General features: G+C 38.5%; 1 protein-coding gene across 1 annotated transcript; it reads right to left on the reverse strand.

The window, feature by feature from the left end:
* Positions 1 to 878: 878 nt before the first annotated feature.
* OR52A1 (olfactory receptor family 52 subfamily A member 1) lies at positions 879 to 8,824 on the reverse strand. Its single transcript, XM_054661722.2, has 2 exons — positions 8,514 to 8,824; positions 879 to 6,757 (listed from the first exon to the last, which is right to left on the reverse strand). The coding sequence occupies exon 2, from the start codon at positions 6,434 to 6,436 to the stop codon at positions 5,498 to 5,500; it is 939 nt and encodes a 312-aa protein (XP_054517697.1). The 5' UTR covers positions 6,437 to 6,757; positions 8,514 to 8,824; the 3' UTR covers positions 879 to 5,497.
* Positions 8,825 to 19,282: the final 10,458 nt, after the last annotated feature.

A 19,282-nucleotide genomic window follows, 5' to 3' on the forward strand; every position in this document is an offset into this window, starting at 1 on the left:
AATCTTTGCCAATCCTCAATATATTAAGGTATTCTGATTTTTTCTTCCTAGAAGCCTTATTTTTTACTTCTATATTATCCCATAAATATACATCCTATATTTTGTGTGGTATTAAATAAATTTTTAGATTGAACATATATATATTTGTAAAATATATATAGATATATATGAATATCTAATTTTGTTTAAAAGGCTTTCTATTTTCCATTGAATTGCTTTGATACTTTTGTATAAAATCAATGGATTGTACAAATGTGGGCTTACTTACAGGCTCTCTGTTGTGTTTCATTAGCTGTTCTCATGCTGATATCACACTGTCTTTATTATTAGAATTTTGTAGTAAGTCTTGATGTCAGGTATTCTCAGTAATCAACATTTATTCTTTGAGATTGCTTTGGCTGTAGGTCCTTTGAATTCCCATGTAAAATATAAAATTACCTTCTCAATTCATGGCAAACAAAAGGTTATTATGATTATATTTGGGATTGCTTTGAATCTTTAGATGACTTTAAGGAAATTAACATTTTAACAATAATGAGATTTCCAATCCATGAATATGGAACAGCTCTCTATTTCTTTAGATTTTGCCTTTCTTTCAACAATGTCTTGTAATTATCAGTGTAAAATTCTTGTATTTTATTGTATGCATAAATATAAATTATGTATCTTATGTTTTTACACTTTATGGCAAACTATTGTTATTTTCTAATTATTGGATTCCAGTATGTAGATTTACAAACAATTTTTACATAGACTTCCTACATTAAAACTTGCTAAATTCACTTACTAATTCATGATATCTGTTGTATTTGTATATTCCTTAGGATTTTTCATGTTAAAAAGTTGTGTTCACTACAAATAAAGGTTGTGCAATTGTCATTGTGTATGTTAGTCTCAGACCTTGCATGGAGGGGACAACAGTTACTGTCCTCTGTTCCCATCCTCGACTCTTTAGAGAGTCATCATCTAAATCCGAAATCTTAGAATATAGGGCAGAGGTATTTATCAGAACTCTATCATACATTTCACTTTCAGTTTTTACTTCTTTAATTAAATATTTTTTTAAAGCATTTGCACTTATGCCAGAAAAGTCTGACAGCATTCTGCTTAAGATTACTCTACATTTCTAGATTAAATTTAAGGAGAATTGATATCTTTACAACACTGAGATCAGCACATCAATGGTTGAATGTGGATGAATTCCTACAAGCTTTATTTTGTCCCAATATTCTTCTTTAGTAACTTGTAAACCATGATGTTGAGTCTCTGCTGTGGGGAGGTGCTGTACTTACCTGCTCTCTGCCTTGGTTTTTTCACACTGAATAGTTGTATGTGTCAATTTGATTGGGGCACAATGCCCAGATTCTGGTCAGATATTATTCTGGATGTTTCTGTGTGGGTATTTCTGGATGAGACTGGCATTTAAATTAATAAACTTTGAGTAAAGCATATTGCCCTTTATAATGTGCCTTCCAAACAGTTGAAGGCCTGGATAGAACAAAAGACTGACTTGCCCCACTCAAGAGAGAATTCTACCAGGAGACTGCCTTTGGACTTAAATTACAACACTGGCTCTTCCCTGAGTCTCCAGGCTATAGGCTCTCCCTGCAGATTTTGGATTTGCCAGCCTTCATAACTGTGTGAGTCAGGTTCTTAAAATTAATCTATCTCATATAGATACATAGATAAAGATATATATGTATAGGTATACATATCTGCATATATGTGTATATACATATATGTATGCATAACCTATTGGTTTCGTACTGCGAAGAACCCTTATTAATACAAATTCTGAGCAATTTTAGAAATTATAAATAGATGTGGTAGGACAAAATATTACCTGTATTTTTTTTTTTTTTCGGAGACAGAGTCTTGCTCTGTCGCCCAGGCTGGAGTGCAGTGGAGACATCTCGACTCACCGCAACTTCTGCCTCCCGGGTTCAAGCGATTCTCCTGCCTTAGCCTCAGGAGTAGCTAGGAATCACTTGCATTTTTAATACTGTTTAAATACAGGCATACAGCTTAGTATTAAAGCCAAATAGGCCTGCTAACCAAATCTCAAAAGGTCGTCCATTTAACAATAAATTGAGGGTAATACTGATGTATTCTCACATTGAAATGGAGACCGCTTAGGAATATCAGCATAGAAGGCTTGTTGCCAAAGGACAGTTCTCTACCAAGAAGGGTGGAAATGAGCCAAATGTTGTAAGTTATTTTTCCCAAATTGAACATTTAAATGAAGGGCTGCAAAAAGCTAGAAGGGTCAGTTCCTGAAATCTTTTTTTTTTTTTTTGAGACGGTGTCTCACTATGTCACCCAGGCTGGAGTGCAGTGGCACGATCTCGGGTCACCGCAAGCTCCGCCCTCTGAGTTCAAGCAATTCTCCTGCCTCAGCCTCCCGAGTAGCTGGGATTACAGGCACCCCCCACCACGCCCGTCTAATTTTTTGTATTTTTGGTAGAGATGGGGTTTCACCGTCTTGGCCAGGCTGGTCTTGAACTCCTGACCTCATGATCCACCCACCTCCGTCTCCCAAAGTGCTGGGATTACAGGCGTGAGCCACCGCACCTGGCCTGAAAGCATTTTTTTTTTCACCAAGTGTTCTGCTCCTAATAGGTCAAAGGTCTCCAATGTTAAGACTTTTTACTTTTCTTTTTCTTTTCTTCTTTATGCCTGAAGTCACTTCTACTAGAAAATGCCAATAGCCTATTGGAAATCCTCTGGTAAAGTCCTGAGCAATAAAGCCCTTGGAAATAATTCAATATTTACTCATCAAATTTTAAACTCAAGAAGAAAATAAATGGACACAAATTAGAAAAATGAACAAAGGAAACGATGACGTACTTCACATAAAGAATGTGCAAACGGAAAAGAAGATAGCAGCACAAATATTTCTTTGTTAAATGCTAATTATTAAGGGAATCATATTTCACCTATCAAACTGTCAAAGGTAAATATCGGTAATAACTAGTGTTGTTAAGAATTTAGGCAAACATTATTTTAGTCATTGTTGAAATTGATGTAATCTCCTGGAAGTTAATTTTGTGATTTCTAGAAACCTTTCTTGAAAATTATCCTTACAAAAAATATTATTATCTTTCAAGCAATTTTATGTTAAAGTTTTTTTTCAATAATTGTCCCCGTCCAAGTGTGTGGGAGGTTAGAGGGTCCTGGTTATCCTCTTTTCCTTGTAATGACCTATTTGTTTCTTCTGTTTTCTATTAGTAAGTCTCAGCTTGGGACTGATCCTGAAATTTGAAGACTACAGTAATTAAACAATATGAACTCTGGACTACATATTTTATGAGATATTAAAATTCGGAGATGGTGCAAATATGTTGTAGTTTCACATTGTGTCTCTCTGTTGGACCTATATTACCACATATTTCTGGTGGTGCTGCTTAAAGTGGTAATTGTTAAACATCCCAAACCTGGCCTACTTCCTGTTTTCTATAGTCCACTAGTTAAGAATGATTTTTACAGATGAATATTTGTAATCAATTTGGTGATGGGGAAACTCTAACTTTCAGCTACACTTTGTTACTCTGTAGAAAAAAAAAATGGATTCTATTATTTTAATTAGTAGACCTTCTTTAATTAAAGACAATGCAATTATTATTGTTAATATTGTTTGAATTTCATAAAAATTATTTGTGGACATACATTTTTCTATCTTGTTATATTAATGCCTATATGATATTCTTCAATTTGCCTCTTTTTCCATAAAGCCTAAGCTATATATTATTTGGCCATTTATGTAAAAGTTTGCTGAATTCTGGCTAAAATATTAAGAAATAACATCAGAGGCTATTTTATTTTTGAGAAAATTATGTTACTTAAGAAAAACCATCCCTATTGGTAATCCAATAAAATTAGCTCTAGTAGATATTGAAACTTGAAACAGTGTCAAAAGATCCCTTAAGATAGCCTCTATAATCATTCTCAACAGCCATGGATATCTGCTAAGTCCTAATCCGTGAAGCCAGAGGATCCACCAGGTAGGTGTATGACAAGCAATCCAATATTTCTTATATTTGCAGTGGTTTTAATCTGGTAAATCAAAGCATGGACATCTGCCCATATGTGAATATTTTCCATAACTTTGAAAAAAATGATCTATGACCTGAGGTTTTTCAAGAAAAATTAACTAGCTGTAAATTCTTATGCCACTAATTTTAGACAATATAGTCCTCCTCTTCACTAACAAAATAGCCCTGGACTTATTTATATTTGCTGTGTGGTATGCTGCCACATGCCCAAGCAGACACACACACACACACACACACACACACACACACACACACACACGTCTTACTTGTAGAACACAAGCAAACAAATGAATACTCTCCAATAGCACATTACAGCTTTTGGAATAAAGTCCGGCAACGCTGCACAACATTAATAGCCATTTTTGATATTCATATTTTCCTTGTCTCCCCAAGTTCTACCTTGCACTCATACCATATTGAAAAAACTAGAGTTACCTTAAACTACATTATCTAGTTTAAATCTCCTCTACTGTCTACCTGGCATGATGTGTTCTTACTTCCTTGGCTACTCATCCATCATTCCTCAAGAATCAGAGGTAACTACCTAACCAAAAAACAAAATACAATAAATGCAACTCCCCTGCTTTAGTTAGATTTCAATGCTTCATTCTCTCTGAACTCCACATCCTATGTGTACACTTGTTATTTCTCTCTTCTTTCCCTTGCCTGCCCATTCCCCACCTCTCTTCCTTCCAGTCTCTCTTTTCCAGAATTACATAGGTACAAACTCATGAGAATTATTCACTGTGCCAAATTTACTATTATGTCACGATTCTGTAGTATAGTATTTTTAATATTGCAGGTTTTTGATAAAATGATGAATTAATAAAGAAGTAAATTTTGAGGTTAGCAAAAAAAAAAAACAACAACATTGATGTGTCAAATGCAACACCTGGTTCTAATTTTTGTGCCTGTAATTCCTTGTATGACTCTGAAAATGTATTTAAATTTTTAGGCTTTATTGTCTCTTGATGTTCATAAGATTTTCTTTGACAAGAACACAGTTAACATGTACTTCCTTTGATTTTTTTTTTAAGGCAGGGATGATCAAGAAAATGAGAGTCAACAACTTGTTTTCATGGAGTACCTGGATGTTTCAGAACAACGAGCCTTAGGTGCATTTACATTCAGTGACAAAGGCATAATTTATAAATCCTCCTGGAGAAATATTCTTAGAGGAATAACTCAACCAGGGGCTAAAGAATAAAAGAGAAAAAATAAACAATATATATTCACTACTTCACTCATTTCACACTTCTCACTTTCATTAGTCAGGTAGAATTCACAATCCCATTGATTGATATGAGCCATGATGATCTAAAACCAGCTATTATGCTGGCAGATTTCACAAACCCAGCATCTCAAATAATATGTATTTTTGTTTTGTTTTGATATGGTTACTACTGCAAAAGAAAAAAGCATGTAGGCATTAATTAAGGTGGATTTTATGAACAGAACATTTTTACCACATGAATGCGAATCTGTGTGGTCTTTGCACCATAGACAAGTGGATTGAGAAATGGAGGGACCAGCAAGTAAATGCTAGAAAAGAGAATATGGATATAAGGGGGGATGTGAGACCCAAACCTATGTGTGAAGAAGGAGAAGAAGGCAAGGAGGTAGAACTGGAGGAAGACACAGATGTGAGCAATGCAGGTATTGAATGCTTTAAACCTAGCCTCCTTCTGGGGCAAACGAAAAACTGTGATAAATATCTGGATGTAGGACAATGTGATGAATGTGAGGTCAAATCCTGCAACAGTGAAGGCCACAAACAAACCATAGATTTTGTTGACTTGAACATTTGCTGCTGCTAGTTTCACAATGGCCATATGCTCACAGTAGGAGTGGGAGATGACTGTTGTGTGATAAAATTGAAACCGGCACTTTATCAGTACTAGGCATGGGGCTACAAGAATAGCAGCCCTGAGTACGACCATAGTTCCTATCTGAATGACAAGCTGGTGGTTGAAGATGCTGGCATGTCTTAGTGGATAACAGATGGCCACATAACGGTCCAGGGCCATGGCCACAAGGATGCCTGACTCTATAACCTGAAATGTGTGGATGAACCACATTTGAAGCAAGCAGGAATCAAAATAGATTTCAGGCACATTAAACCAGAATATTCCAAGCATCTTTGGCATAATGCTGCTAGCAAGTGCAATGTCTGTGGCTCCTAGCATGCCTAAGAAAATGTACAAGGGCTCATGGAGACTGTGCTCAGATTTGATGATGATCAGAAGCAAGGAATTTCCAATCATAGCAATGAGATAAATGGCACAGAATGGAATCCCAATCCAGCACTGCACAGATTCTAGGCCTGGGATCCCTACTAGTGTCAACACAGAGGGCATGTAGACAGTTATGTTGGAAATGGACATAGTGTCCTTGGGCCTCCTGATGCAAACAAAAGAAGTTTCTCAGTCAGTGTTACTGTTCCTCTTCTGCTTTCTGATTTTCTCCAGACTCATTATATTGAGTCTGTCTGATTTGGATATAACTCTAAAATCATCCATCTTATTCACAGTTTTGAAAGGAAAAGATGGATTCATGGAGATACATCACTGTTTTCAGGTGGGGCATTCACAGGCACTGTGCCATAATAGGATGTTATGTGCATGGCAATCCAAATACATTAGAACCAGCAAAATCACCTGGACAGGGGATTGGACTACTGGCCAGTCTATTATTTCTTTCCAGACCTGTGGACAAAAAACAAAGAAGTTTATTTTTATTGGACATTGCATTTTAATTTGTTTAATAAACCTCTCCATATTTCACATTTCAGCTATTCCTCTAGTATTTAACTATTTCCAATTTTCTTTAAGAACATTTTAGACAAGCAAATTAACAGACTCTGACCAGTACATTGGTGTAAAAGATTCCCAATGAAAGAGAATAGAGGTAGAAATAATTGACACCCAAGAACATAATATATTTCTTTTTATATTCAGAATAATGTAAAGAGAATGCTTTAGAAATAATTGAAATCTTTATATTTTTGACAAATCTGAGCCAAAGCTCCTGGTTGCTTTTTAGATTTCTTTAAAGTTAAAGGGAATTATATTTTTTCCTATATATTTTAAACAGCTGAAACTCTTGAAATGTTGTGAGTTTAAAATTTTAATACACTTTATGGAATATCTAGAGAGAAGGAATTGCTAAGGGACAAGATGAGCAGCAGCAATGCCTACAGCAAGAGAACTTGCTCCTGATAAACCACAGGTACTGAATAATGGGCAAATGAATCATTTAGCCAGAATAGAGTCCAGTTTCCTGGTTTTAAAATGTTCAGAGTTATAATTAGCATAATATAGCCCAATAAAGGCTCATTAGTTCTTAATGAAATATAGGTGAGATGCTTATATAATTTTGTGAGCTCTGACATAAGAAATTAGTAAAAATAAAAAAGCTAAAGGACAGATTTCTTAGAAGAAGTCAAATGTAGAACTAGACAGGGAAGACAGGACAAACTTGGGGAGACTAAAATTGAGGAAAGCACTATGAATAACCAAAGAAAATTTAGTCACTTTTCAATTTCACTGATGATTGAATTTTCTGAAAAACGTGGGCTCTTATGCTTTATATAAAAGTTCTCTGATCAAAATAGTTATTTTCTAAAAATTACATATTTTGAATCAGTACATTTTAAGCTATACATTAGAGAAATGTTTGTGATACAGTGAAAAGTAAAGTTACTTCATTCTTTCCTAGACATTTCAATAAAGTTGTTTTATCTCAGTAAGCTCATGAATCAGCTAACCGTATACTTCATGTCACCAATATGCTGGAAATTCAGGAAGTAGCTGTTCTTTGAAAGAAAAAGCAGCTGTTTTGTTTTTTTTTTTTTTTGAAAGAAAAGGAAGGTAAGTAACAAGGAAGAAAGAGAAAAGAGGAAATGGATACAAGTTTACTCAAATGTTCAACAACAAATGTTCAACTGCTGCTAAACTTCAAATGAAAGAACCAAATCAGCAGAGGACATTTCATGACAGAGAGGCTGTATCAGCTAACATACATTTACCGTAAACTAGTAGGTCAATTAAATACTGTGATTTCCACAGATTTGATCCCCAATGCTTAGTTTTATGACACTCCCATCCATAAGTCACTGGCTTTTTCTAATAGGGGCAAATTTTTTCTTCTCCAAAGATAATCACAATTAGAATAAGAATCCTTTAATGGCAATCACAATGTCTGACTTATTCAAGACCAAAGAGCTGACATGTGAGTACTACCTGACAGGCACAGATAGCAGGGTTGCAGGTGGTGGTGTATGTAAGTTCCTGGTTAGTTGGATAGAGTGATTGTTATTGGAGAAGCTGGTAATTAAATTATGGGGAGGAAACTTGGAATCGTGAGACTTACTCCTCAATTATTATTGAGAGCTGGTTTTGCTCTTACCAGATACCTGAAGAATATTGTCCATTTTTCATAACACTTTCATTCATCACTCACCAATTTTTCTTCTCCAAGGATTCCAGCTTCATTCCCTTAAGTTGTGGGTTCTGTGATGGCTCTACTTTCTGTCTGCACTCTGTGTAACAGCATCCAGCTAATGTCATAAATTTTACTCTGTTTGGTGCCAGGATATGTGCCAATATAATATACTGTGGACATTTTGCAGATGACTTTTTACACTTTTCATTTACCTCTAACACGGACATCTTCTTCTTCTTCTGGAAGTCTGTCTGAGACCATCTTTGTGTGCTCATCCCCCAGTAAAACTCATAGTGAGGTCTGTAGCATTCTGAAACACGGGATGAATTTATTGAGCTCAAATTGGAGAAAAAAGTGGCTAGCCACCAATTTAATGTTCCTTTATGAATGTGTGGAGAAGTAGGAGGAGTTATGAGCATGAAATGAGGGATTTCCTAGTTGATAGCCAAAACCACGAGGGACCCAGCAAATTTTAAGTCAGCCCTCTTGGGTTCACTGGCACTTAATATCCCCGTAATTATTTCTACACTTGCAGAAATCTCCTTTCTCTCTTTTTCTCTTTTCCCACAGGCTAAATGCAGAATAATTCATATGCAAAAAATTTTTTTACAAGCTATGTTCCTTTTCTGCCATTTCTATTTGCAAAATTCTAAAGCCCATTTAATGCAAACATGTTTCTATGCCAATTCCATTCTATTTAAATAAATATCTTGGTGACATTTTCACTGAGGCAAGGTTTTTCTCTTTTTATTCAGAAAAGAAAAATCTGTATTCATAACTACTTTTTACCACACAATTACTTCCTCAGTCTTCTTCAGTCTCATTCTTCCCATTTTATTTTATTGAAGTATTTTTTTATCTTTTAGTAAAGTAACATTCTTATAGTGACAAATTATAATGGACATTTCTAAGTCCTACAAATGTAAAGCTGGAAGCAAGTTGTTGAACATTTGAGTAAACTGGTATCCATTTCCTCTTTTCTCTCTTTCTTCCTTGTTACTTTCCTTCGTTCTTTTTCTTTCAAAAAACAGTCATTATATTCCTACTATTTATGAGTGAGATGTTATATATTCTAAATGAAATGAAAAAATTATAAATAGTCTTACCTTTAAATTATTAGTAAAATGGGATTATGCATTAAAATTTCATTTATCACATAAGTATCTGATAAATTCTAAGCAAGACTTATGCATATGACACTATTCTCCTTGACATTTTACAGCTGGTTTCTAGGCTTTCTTGAATGTAGCTAAGAGACACTTGATATAATGTTTAGACATTGGCAAATTTAGGAAGAATACTAATGGTGGAGAATATTTATAATGGATTTCCAGGAGAACAAGGAATACAGATGAAAAGGCAAGGAACCCCATGTGCTCTTTCCAGAATTTCCTCTGTGAAGGAGCATAAAACAATAGTACTGTTGCATGTTGAATGAAATTGATTTAGAGAGCATATAGGCAGCTAATCTAATATTCAGGTTATTCTTTTGTCACTAAGAAACAATTTAGACTAGTATACCATTTGGTTTCTTCCTCTTCTCTTATAGTGATTTTATTTAAATTTGGGGGCTCTCCAAAGTTCTATCTTGGGTCATTTCATTCTAAAACGATTCACATGTGCTGGTGACTCCATCTACTCCAAATAATTTAGTTGTCACCTTCATGTGCTAACTCCTATAACAATATTTCCAGCCCAGATTTTCTCCCTCTGTTCCAAGTACACAGGAACAGCATGTACCGTCCAAATTTTAGTTTATCTCTCACATCCTTTGAAACATTGTCAATGAGTTCTACACTTAATTCAAGGGTATTTTTTTTTTCATTGTACTTGTAAATATTGGAAGACTTTTACATATGAATCAATACCTATCTCTAGATTTTTTTAGCTAGTCTTCTAAATTTTTTTTTTCTTTTTTTTGAGACAGAGTCTCTCTCTGTCGCCCAGGCTGGAGTGCAGTGGCCCCTGATCTCTGCTCACTGCAAGCTCCGCCCCCCGCGTTCACGCCATTCTCCCGCCTCAGCCTCCATAGTAGCTGGGACTACAGGCACCCGCCACCAAGCCCGGCTAATTTTTTGTATTTTTTAGTAGAGACGGGGTTTCACTGTGATAGCCAGGATGGTCTCGATCTCGCGACCTCGTGATCCACCCGCCTCCGCCTCCCAAAGTGCTGGGATCACAGGCGTGAGCCACTGCGCCCGGCCTACTGAATATTTTTTAAATTTATTTTTATTAAGGTAAAATATACATATGTAATTTACCGTTTTTACTTTTTTTTTTTTTCCTTGAGACGGAGTCTCGCTCCGTCATCCAGGCTGGAGTGCAGTGATAGGATCTTGGCTCACTGCAACCTCTGCCCCCCCAGGTTCAAGCGATTCTCCTGCCCAAGCCTCCCAAGTAGCTGGGATTACAGGCGCCTGCCACCACGCCTGGCTAATTTTTTGTATTTTTAGTAGAGACAGGGTTTCACCATGTTGGTCAGGCTGGTCTTGAACTCCTGACCTCATGATCCACCTGCCTTGGCCTCCCAAAGTGCTGAGATTACAGGCATGGGCCACCGCACCCAGCCCATCTTTACCATTTTTGAGTGTACGGTTCAGTGGTAATACATACATACATATATATACAAATTTATATGTATACATACATATTCACATTTATATATACATATATATATATACACACATACATACATATGCACACATACACACAGAGGGAGAGAGAGAGAGTGGGAGGTTTTTTTTTGCTTCATTTCTCCTTCCTTTCTTCCCTCCCACCGCCGATAACTACCAATCTACTCTCTGTCTTCATAAGATCCACGTTTTTAACTTCCACACATGAGTTAGAACATGTGATATTTTTCTTTCTGTGCTTGGCTTATTTCACGTAACATAATTGCTTTCAGTACCATTTATGTTACTGTAATTGATAATATTTCATTCTTTTGTATGGTTGAATAATATTCCAGTGTGTGTGTGTGTGTGTGTGTGTGTGTGTGTTTGTGTGTATTATTTTCTTTATCCATTTATCTGTTGACGAATACATCAGTTGATTTCAAATCTTGGCATTTGTGAATAGTGCTATAATAAAGATGGGAGTACTGATATATCTTCGACATACTAATTTCTTCTTTTAAGGGTATATACCTAGGAGTGATATTGCTGGATCATATGGTAGTTCTACATTTTTGACAAATCTCCATACTGTCCTTCATAATTGCTGTACCAATTTGTACTCCCACCAACAGTGTAAGAGGGTTTCCCTTTGTCCACATCCACACAAGCATCTGTTATTTCCTTTTGTTTTGTTATAAGCTATTTTAACTAAGGTGAGATGATATCACATTGTGGTTTTGATTTATCTGGTGATTAGTGATATTGAACATTTTTTCAAATACCTCTGGGCCATTTGTATGGCTTCTTTTGAGAAATATCTATTCAGGTCTTTTGGCCATTATTTATTTATTTATTTATTTTCTGTTGAGTTGCTTGAGTTTCTTGCATATTCTGGTTATCAATTCCTTGTAAAATATATAGTTTGCAAATATTTTCTGCCATTCTTTGGGTTGTCTCTTCACTTTATTATTTTCTTTGCTGTGCAGAGCTTGAAACAATCCCAATTGTCTATTTTTGTTTTGGTTATTTGTGCTTTTGAAGTCTCATAGACAGTATTTGCCCAAATGAATGAATGCCCTGGAGAGTTTCCCCACTGTTTTCTTCCAGTAGTTTCATAATTTCAGGTATTGGATTCAAGTCTTTAATCCATCTTGATTTGATTTTTGTGTATAGTGAGAGATAGGGGTCCGATTTTACTCTTTTGCAAATGGATATCCAGTTTTCCTAGCACTGTTTCTTGAAAAGACTGTTTGTACCTTTTTTTTTTTTTTTTTTTTTTTTTTTGAGATGGAGTCTCACTCTGTTGCCCAGGCTGGAGTGCAGTGGCAGCACAATCTTGGCTCACTGCAACTTCTGCCTCCCAGGTTCAAGCGATTCTCCTGCCTCAGCCTCCTGAGTATCTGGGATTACAGGAGCGCCCCACCATGCCTGGCTAATTTTTGTATTTTTAGTAGAGACGGAGTGTCACCACGTTGGTCAGGCTGGTCTCGAACTCCTGACCTCGTGATCCCCCCACCTCAGCCTCACAAAGTACTGGGATTACAGGTGTGAGCCACTGCACCTGGCCCATTTGTTCCTATTTTTATGTTCTTGATGCCTTTGTTAAAGATGACTTGGTTGTTAAGTGCCTGGATTTGCATCTGGGTTCTCTATGCTGTTCCACTGGGCTGTGTGTCTGTCTTTATGCAGTACTGTGCTATTTGGCTACTGTAGCTTTGTAGTAGATTTTGAAGTCATATAGTGTGATAGCTTTGGTTGTGTTCTTTTTGCTCAGGATTGCTTTAGCTATTGGGGATCTTTTGTGGTTCCATATAAATATTAGGATTGTTTTTCTATTTCTGTGAATGCCATTGGTATTTTGACATAAATTGCACTGAATCTGTACATTACTTTGGGTAGTATTGTCATTTTAATATTAATTCTTCTAGTTCATGAGCATGGAATATCGTTCCATTTTATTTGTGTGCCCTTTTCTATTTCTTTCACCAGAGTTTTATAATTTTTCTTATAGAGATCTTTTGCTTCTTGGGTTAGATTGACTCCTGGGTATTTTATATTTTTATTGCTATTGTAAATAACATTGTTTTATTGATTTTTTTGCAGATTGATAACTTTTTATATATGAAATGCTACTGATTTTGTATTTTTATTTCATATCCTGTAACTTTGATTTTTTAAAATCGTTTTAATAGTATTTAGTGAAGTTTTTAGGTTTTTTCTAAGTATAAGATCATGTCATCTACAAACTAGGCTAATTTAACTTCTTCCTTTCCAATTTGGATGCACTTTCTTTCTTTTTCTTCCTGAATTTCTCTTTCCAAGACTTCCAATATTATGTTAAATAATGGCAATGAAAGTGAGCATTCTTGCCTTATTTCAGTCTTTAGAGGAAAGGCCTTCAATGTTTCTCTGTTGAGCATGATGTTAGCACTTGGTTTGTCCTATATGGTCTTTATTATTTTGAGGTATGTTCCTACTGTACCTCCTTTGAGGTGCATTTGTTGTTGTGTCCTGGTCTGGTTTGGGTATATTAGAGTAATGCTTGCCTCATAGAATAAGTTTAGAAGTAGGCCCTTCTTTTCAGTTTTTGTTTGTTTGTTTGTTTGAGGAATTTGAGTACGATTAGTATTAGTTCTACTTGAAATGTTTGGTAGCCCATCGAGTCCTGGGCTTTTCTTTAATAGGAAACTTTATATTACAACTTTAATCTTGTTATTCATTATTGTTCTATTGAGGTTTTCTGTTTCTACATGCTTCAGTCTTGCTAGGCTGTATGTGTCCAGGAATTTATCCATTTATTCTAGATTTTCCAATTTGTTGGAATACAGTTGTTCATAATAGTATCTAATGAGTCTTTGTGTTGCTGAGGTCTCAATTGTTATATCCTCTTTTTCATTTTCTAATTTTATTTGACTCTTTTTTCTTAAAGTTTTGTTGATTTTGTTTACCTTTCCAAGAAAGCAACTGTTTGTTTTTAATGATTTTCTGTATTTTTTGGTCTCAATTTCATTTGTTTCTTCTCTGATCTTTCTTATTTCTCCCCTTCTATTAATTTTGCATTTGGTTTGTTCTTGCTTTCCTATTTCCTGGAGGTACGTTGTTTGGTTGCTTAGTTGAAGCCTTTCTACTTTTTTGGATATAGGTGTTTATTGCTATAAACTTCCCTCTAAGTACTGCTTTTGCCATATCCTATAGGTTTTGGTATGTTGTATTTCCATTTTCACTTGTTTCAAGAAGTTTTAAAATTTCCTTCTTAATTTCTTTAGTGACTCATTGGTTATTCAGTTTCATGCGCGTCCCTGTGAAGAGACTACCAAACAGGCTTTGTGTGAGCAATAAAGCTTTTTATCACCTGGGTGCAGGCAGGCTGAGTCCGAAAAGAGAGTCAGCAAAGGGAGACAGGAGTGGGGCTGTTTTATAAGATTTGGGTAGGTAAAGGAAAATTACAGTCAAAGGGGGGTTGTTCTCTGGCGGGCAGGAGTAGGGGTCACAAGATGCTCAGTAAGGGAGCTTTTGAGCCAGGATGAGGCAGGAGAAAGACTCTCGCAAGACAATGTCATCAGTTAAGGCAGGAACAGGCCATTTTCACTTCTTTTGTGGTGGGATGTCATCAGTTAAGACAGGAACCGGCCATCTGGATGTGTACGTGCAGGTCACAGGGGACATGATGGCTTAGCTTGGGCTCAGAGGCCTGACATTCCTGTCTTCTTATATTAATACGAAAAATAAAACAAAATAGTGGTAAAGTGTTGGGACGGCAAAAATTTTGGGGGATGGTATGGAGAGATAATGGGCGATGTTTCTCAGGGCTGCTTCAAGCAGGATTAGGGGCGGCATGGGAACCTAGAGTGGGAGAGATTAAGCTGAAGGAAGATTTTGTAGTAAGGGGTGATATTGTGGGGTTGTTAGAAGAAACATTTGTCGTGTAGAATTATTGGTGATGGCCTGGATGCAGTTTTGTATGGATTGAAAAACTAAATGGAATAAGAGAAGGAGAAATACAGGTATTAAAGGACTAAGAATTGGGAGGACCTAGGACATCTGATTAGAGAGTGCCTAAGGAGATTCAGCATAGTCCTGCCAGCAAAGATTATTTATTTACTTCAAGAGTTAAGAGTGGCAGTTTGGGGATAGCACCAGGAGATATCAGCTGTGATGGCTTGGAAAAACAGTGTAAACCGGCAGTGTAAACAAGAGCAGGGCATGTATGAGTAGTTGAGAACGGTGAATAGGAGTATGACTAGACAGAAGATAGCAGGGATGACAAGTATTTTTGGGGCACAGTCTAAGTTGGTCTGGTGTCTGGAATGAGACTGGGGCCTAATAAAAAGGAGAGTCTATACAGGAGCTCAAATGGGCTGTACCCTGTAGCATTCTGAGGACAGGTCTGACTTCTGAGAAGGAAAAGTGGTAAAAGTATTGTCCAGTCCTTTTTAAGTTGGTGGCTGAGCTTGGTGAGGTGTGTTTTTGAAAGACCTTTAGTCCGTTCTACTTTTCCTGAAGACGGAGGACCGTAAGGGATATAAAGGTTTTACTGAATACTAAGAGCCTGAAAAACTGCTTGGCTGATTTAACTATAAAAGCTGGTCTGTTATCAGACTGTATAGAGGTGGGAAGGCTAAACTGAGGAATTATGTCTGACAAAAGGGAAGAAATGACTGTGGTGGCCTTCTCAGACCCTGTAGGAAAGACCTCTACTTATCCAGTGAAAGTATCTACCTAGACTAAGAGGTATTTTAGTTATCTGACTCAGGGCATGTTGAGTAAAGCTAATTTGCCAGTCCTGGGTGGGGGCAAATCCTCGAGCTTGACATGTAGGGAAGGGAGGGGGCCTGAATAATCCCTGAGGAGTAGCAGAATAGCAGATGGAACACTGAGAAGTTATTTCCTTGAGGATAGATTTCTACGATGGAAAGGAAATGAGATGTTCAAAGAGGTAGGCTAGTGGCTTGTACTATAGCATAGCCTGCCTTTGCTGGTGTGTGGCTATTAGGCCTGGTGGAACTGCCATCAATAAATCAAGCGTGATCAGGGTGAGGAACAGGAAAGAACGAAAGAAGGAAATACGGGGAAACGGGGTGAATGTCAGGTGGATCAGAGAGATACAATCATGGGGGTCAGGTGTGGTATCAGGAATAATGTGGGAGGCCGGATTGAAGTTCGGGCCAGGACCAGTGGTAATTGTGGGACTTAACATAGAGTGAGTACAGCTGAAGGAGCCAGGGAGCGGAAAGTATATGCGTCAGGTATGAGGAAGAAAGTCGATTTTGGAAGTTATGAGAAACGTAGAGAGTGAGTTGAGCATAGTTTGTGATTTTTAGGGCCTCTAAAAGTATTAAAGCAGTGGCAGCCACTGCACGCAGACCTGAGGGCTAGGCAAAACAGTAAGGTCAAGTTATTTGGACAGAAAGGCTACAGGGTGCGGTCCTGGCTCTTGTGTAAGAATTCTGACCACACTAACCATGCCTAGGAAGGAAAGGAGTTGTTGTTTTGTAGAAGGGATTGAGATTTGGGAGATTAATCGGACACAATCAGCAGGGAGAGCACGTGTGTTTTTATGAGAATTATGCCAAGATAGGTAACACATGAGGATGAAATTTGGGCTTGACTGAAGTAATGGGGTCTGTCTGTGAAGCCTTGCGGCAGTACAGCCCAGGTAATTTGCTGAGCCTAATGGGTGTCAGTGTCAGTCTAAGTGAAAGCGAAGAGAGGCTGGGATGAAGGGTGCAAAGGAATAGTAAAGAAAGCATGTTTGAGATCCAGAACAGAATAATGGGTTATAGATGGAGGTATTGAGGATAGGAGAGTATATGGGTTTGGCACCACGGGGTGGATTGGCAAAACAATTTGGTTGATAAGGTGCAGATTCTGAACTAACCTGTAAGCCTTGTCTGGTTTTAGGACAGGTAAAATGGGGGAATGGTAAGAAGAGTTTATAGGCTTTAAAAGGCCATGCTGTAACAGGCGAGTAATAACAGGCTTTAATCCTTTCAAAGCATGCTGTGGGATGGGATACTGGCATTGAGCGGGGTAAGAGTGATTAGGTTTTAATGGGATGGTAAGGGGTGCATGATCACTAAGGAGGGGTCGCTAAGGAGGGAGTAGAGGTGTCTTATGCTTGTGGGTTAAGGTGGGGAGATACAAGGGGAGGATGTGAAGGAGGCTTTGAACTGGGGGAAAACATGGCAATGAGGTATGGCTGTAGCCCAGGAATAGTCAGGGAAGCAGATAATTTAGTTAAAGTGTCTCGGCCTAATAAGGGAACTGGGCAGGTGGGGATACTTAAAAAGGAGTGCTTAAAAGAGTATCGTCTCAGTTAGCACCAGAGTTGGGGAGTTTTAAGAGGTTTAGAAGCCTGGCCATCAATACCTGCAACAGTTATGGAGGCAAGTGAAACAGGCTCTTGAAAAGAAGGTAATGTGGAGTGGGTAGCCTCCGTACTGATTAAGAAGGGGACAGACTTACCCTCCACTGTGAGAATTACCTAAAGCTCGGTGTCTGTGATGGTCTACAGGGCTTCCGAGGCGATCAGGCAGTGTTAGTCTTCAGCTGCAAAGCCGAGAAGATCTGGGAAGGAGTCAGTCAGGAAGCCTTGGGCCGGAGTTCCAGGGGCTCTGGGAGTGGCTGCCAGGTGAGTTGAACAGTCTGATTTCTAGTGGGGTCCTGCACAGATGGGACACGGCTTAGGAGGAATCCTGGGCTGTGGGCATTCCTTGGCCTGGTGGCCAGATTTCTGGCACTTGTAGCAAGCTCCTGGGGGAGGTGGGCCTGGAGGAACGCCTGGCCACTGCGGTTCAGGCGTTTGGAAGTTCTTGTGTGCTGGAGATGTGGCTGGGGTTTGTCTCACAGTGGAAGCAAGGAATTGCAACTCAAAAATATGTTGCTACTTGGCTGCCTCTACTCTATTATTGTACACCTTGAAGGTGAGGTTAATTAAGTCCTGTTGTGGGGTTTGAGGTCCAGAATTTAATTTTTGGAGTTTTATTTAATGTCAGGAGCGGATTGGGTAATAAAATGTATATTGAGAATAAAGTGGCCTTTTGTCCTTTTAGGGTCTAGGGCTGTAAAGCGTCTCAGGGTTGCTGCCGAATGAGCCATGAACTGGGCTGGGTTTTTCATATTTGATGAAAGAGCCTAAACGCTCTGATTTGGGAGAGGTCGGATAAAGAAAAAGGAGCATTAACCTTGACTACGCCTTTAGCTTCAGCCACCTTTTTAAGAGGAAATTGCTGGGCAGGTTGGGGAGGGCTACTCACGGAATGAAACTGTAAACTGGACCGGGTGTGAGGAGGGGAGGTGATAAAAAGATTACTGGGTGAAGGAGCTGAGGCTGAGGAAGAATTGGGGCCTAGCTCAGCCTGGCGAGGAGCAGCCTGGGGAGGAGGGGAGACATCAGACGGGTCTGTAGAAAAGGAAGATTAGAAAGACTCAGCGACACTTGGGGTTGGGACTGAGGGGACAGGCAGGAGGGAAAGAAGGAAGATTTGGGACAAGTTGCACTGGGCACAGAGACTAGGGAGGGACCGATGTGTAAAAGAATGCCTGGACGTCAGGCACCTCAGACCGTTTGCCTGTTTTACGACAAGAATTATTTAGATCTTGCAGGATGGAAAAATTGAAAGTGTCATTTTCTGGCTATTTGGAACCACTGTCGAGTTTGTATTGGGGTCAAGCGGCCTTGCAGAAGAAAATAAGGCATTTAGGTTTTAGGTCAGGTGTGAGTTGAAGAGGTTTTAAGTTCTTGAGAGCACAGGCTAAGGGAGAGGGAGGAATGGAGGGTGGAAGGTTGCCCGTAGTGAAGGAGGCAAGCCTAGAGAAAAGAAAGAGTACAGACACGGAGGGAAGGGGTTCGGGGGTTCTTACCCGCCAGAAAAATGGGCAAGGGGTTGGGGCATGGAAATAAGGGGTTGGGGCACAGAGATAAGAGGTCAGGGCACAGAAATAAGGGGTTGGGGTGCAGAGATAAGAGGTTGGGGCACAGAAATAAGGGATCGGGGTGCAGAGGTAAGAGGTTGGGGTGCAGAAATAAGGGATCAGGATGCAGAGATAAGAGGTCGGGGTGCAGAAATAAGGGATTGGGGTGCAGAGATAAGAGGATGGGGCGTGGAAATAAGGGATGGGGCGCTGAGATAAGAGGTTGGGGCACGGAAATAAGGGATTGGGGTTCTTGCC

Source organism: Pan troglodytes, chromosome 9, assembly GCF_028858775.2.
Source record: "Pan troglodytes isolate AG18354 chromosome 9, NHGRI_mPanTro3-v2.0_pri, whole genome shotgun sequence".
NCBI classification, from domain to species: domain Eukaryota; kingdom Metazoa; phylum Chordata; class Mammalia; order Primates; family Hominidae; genus Pan; species Pan troglodytes.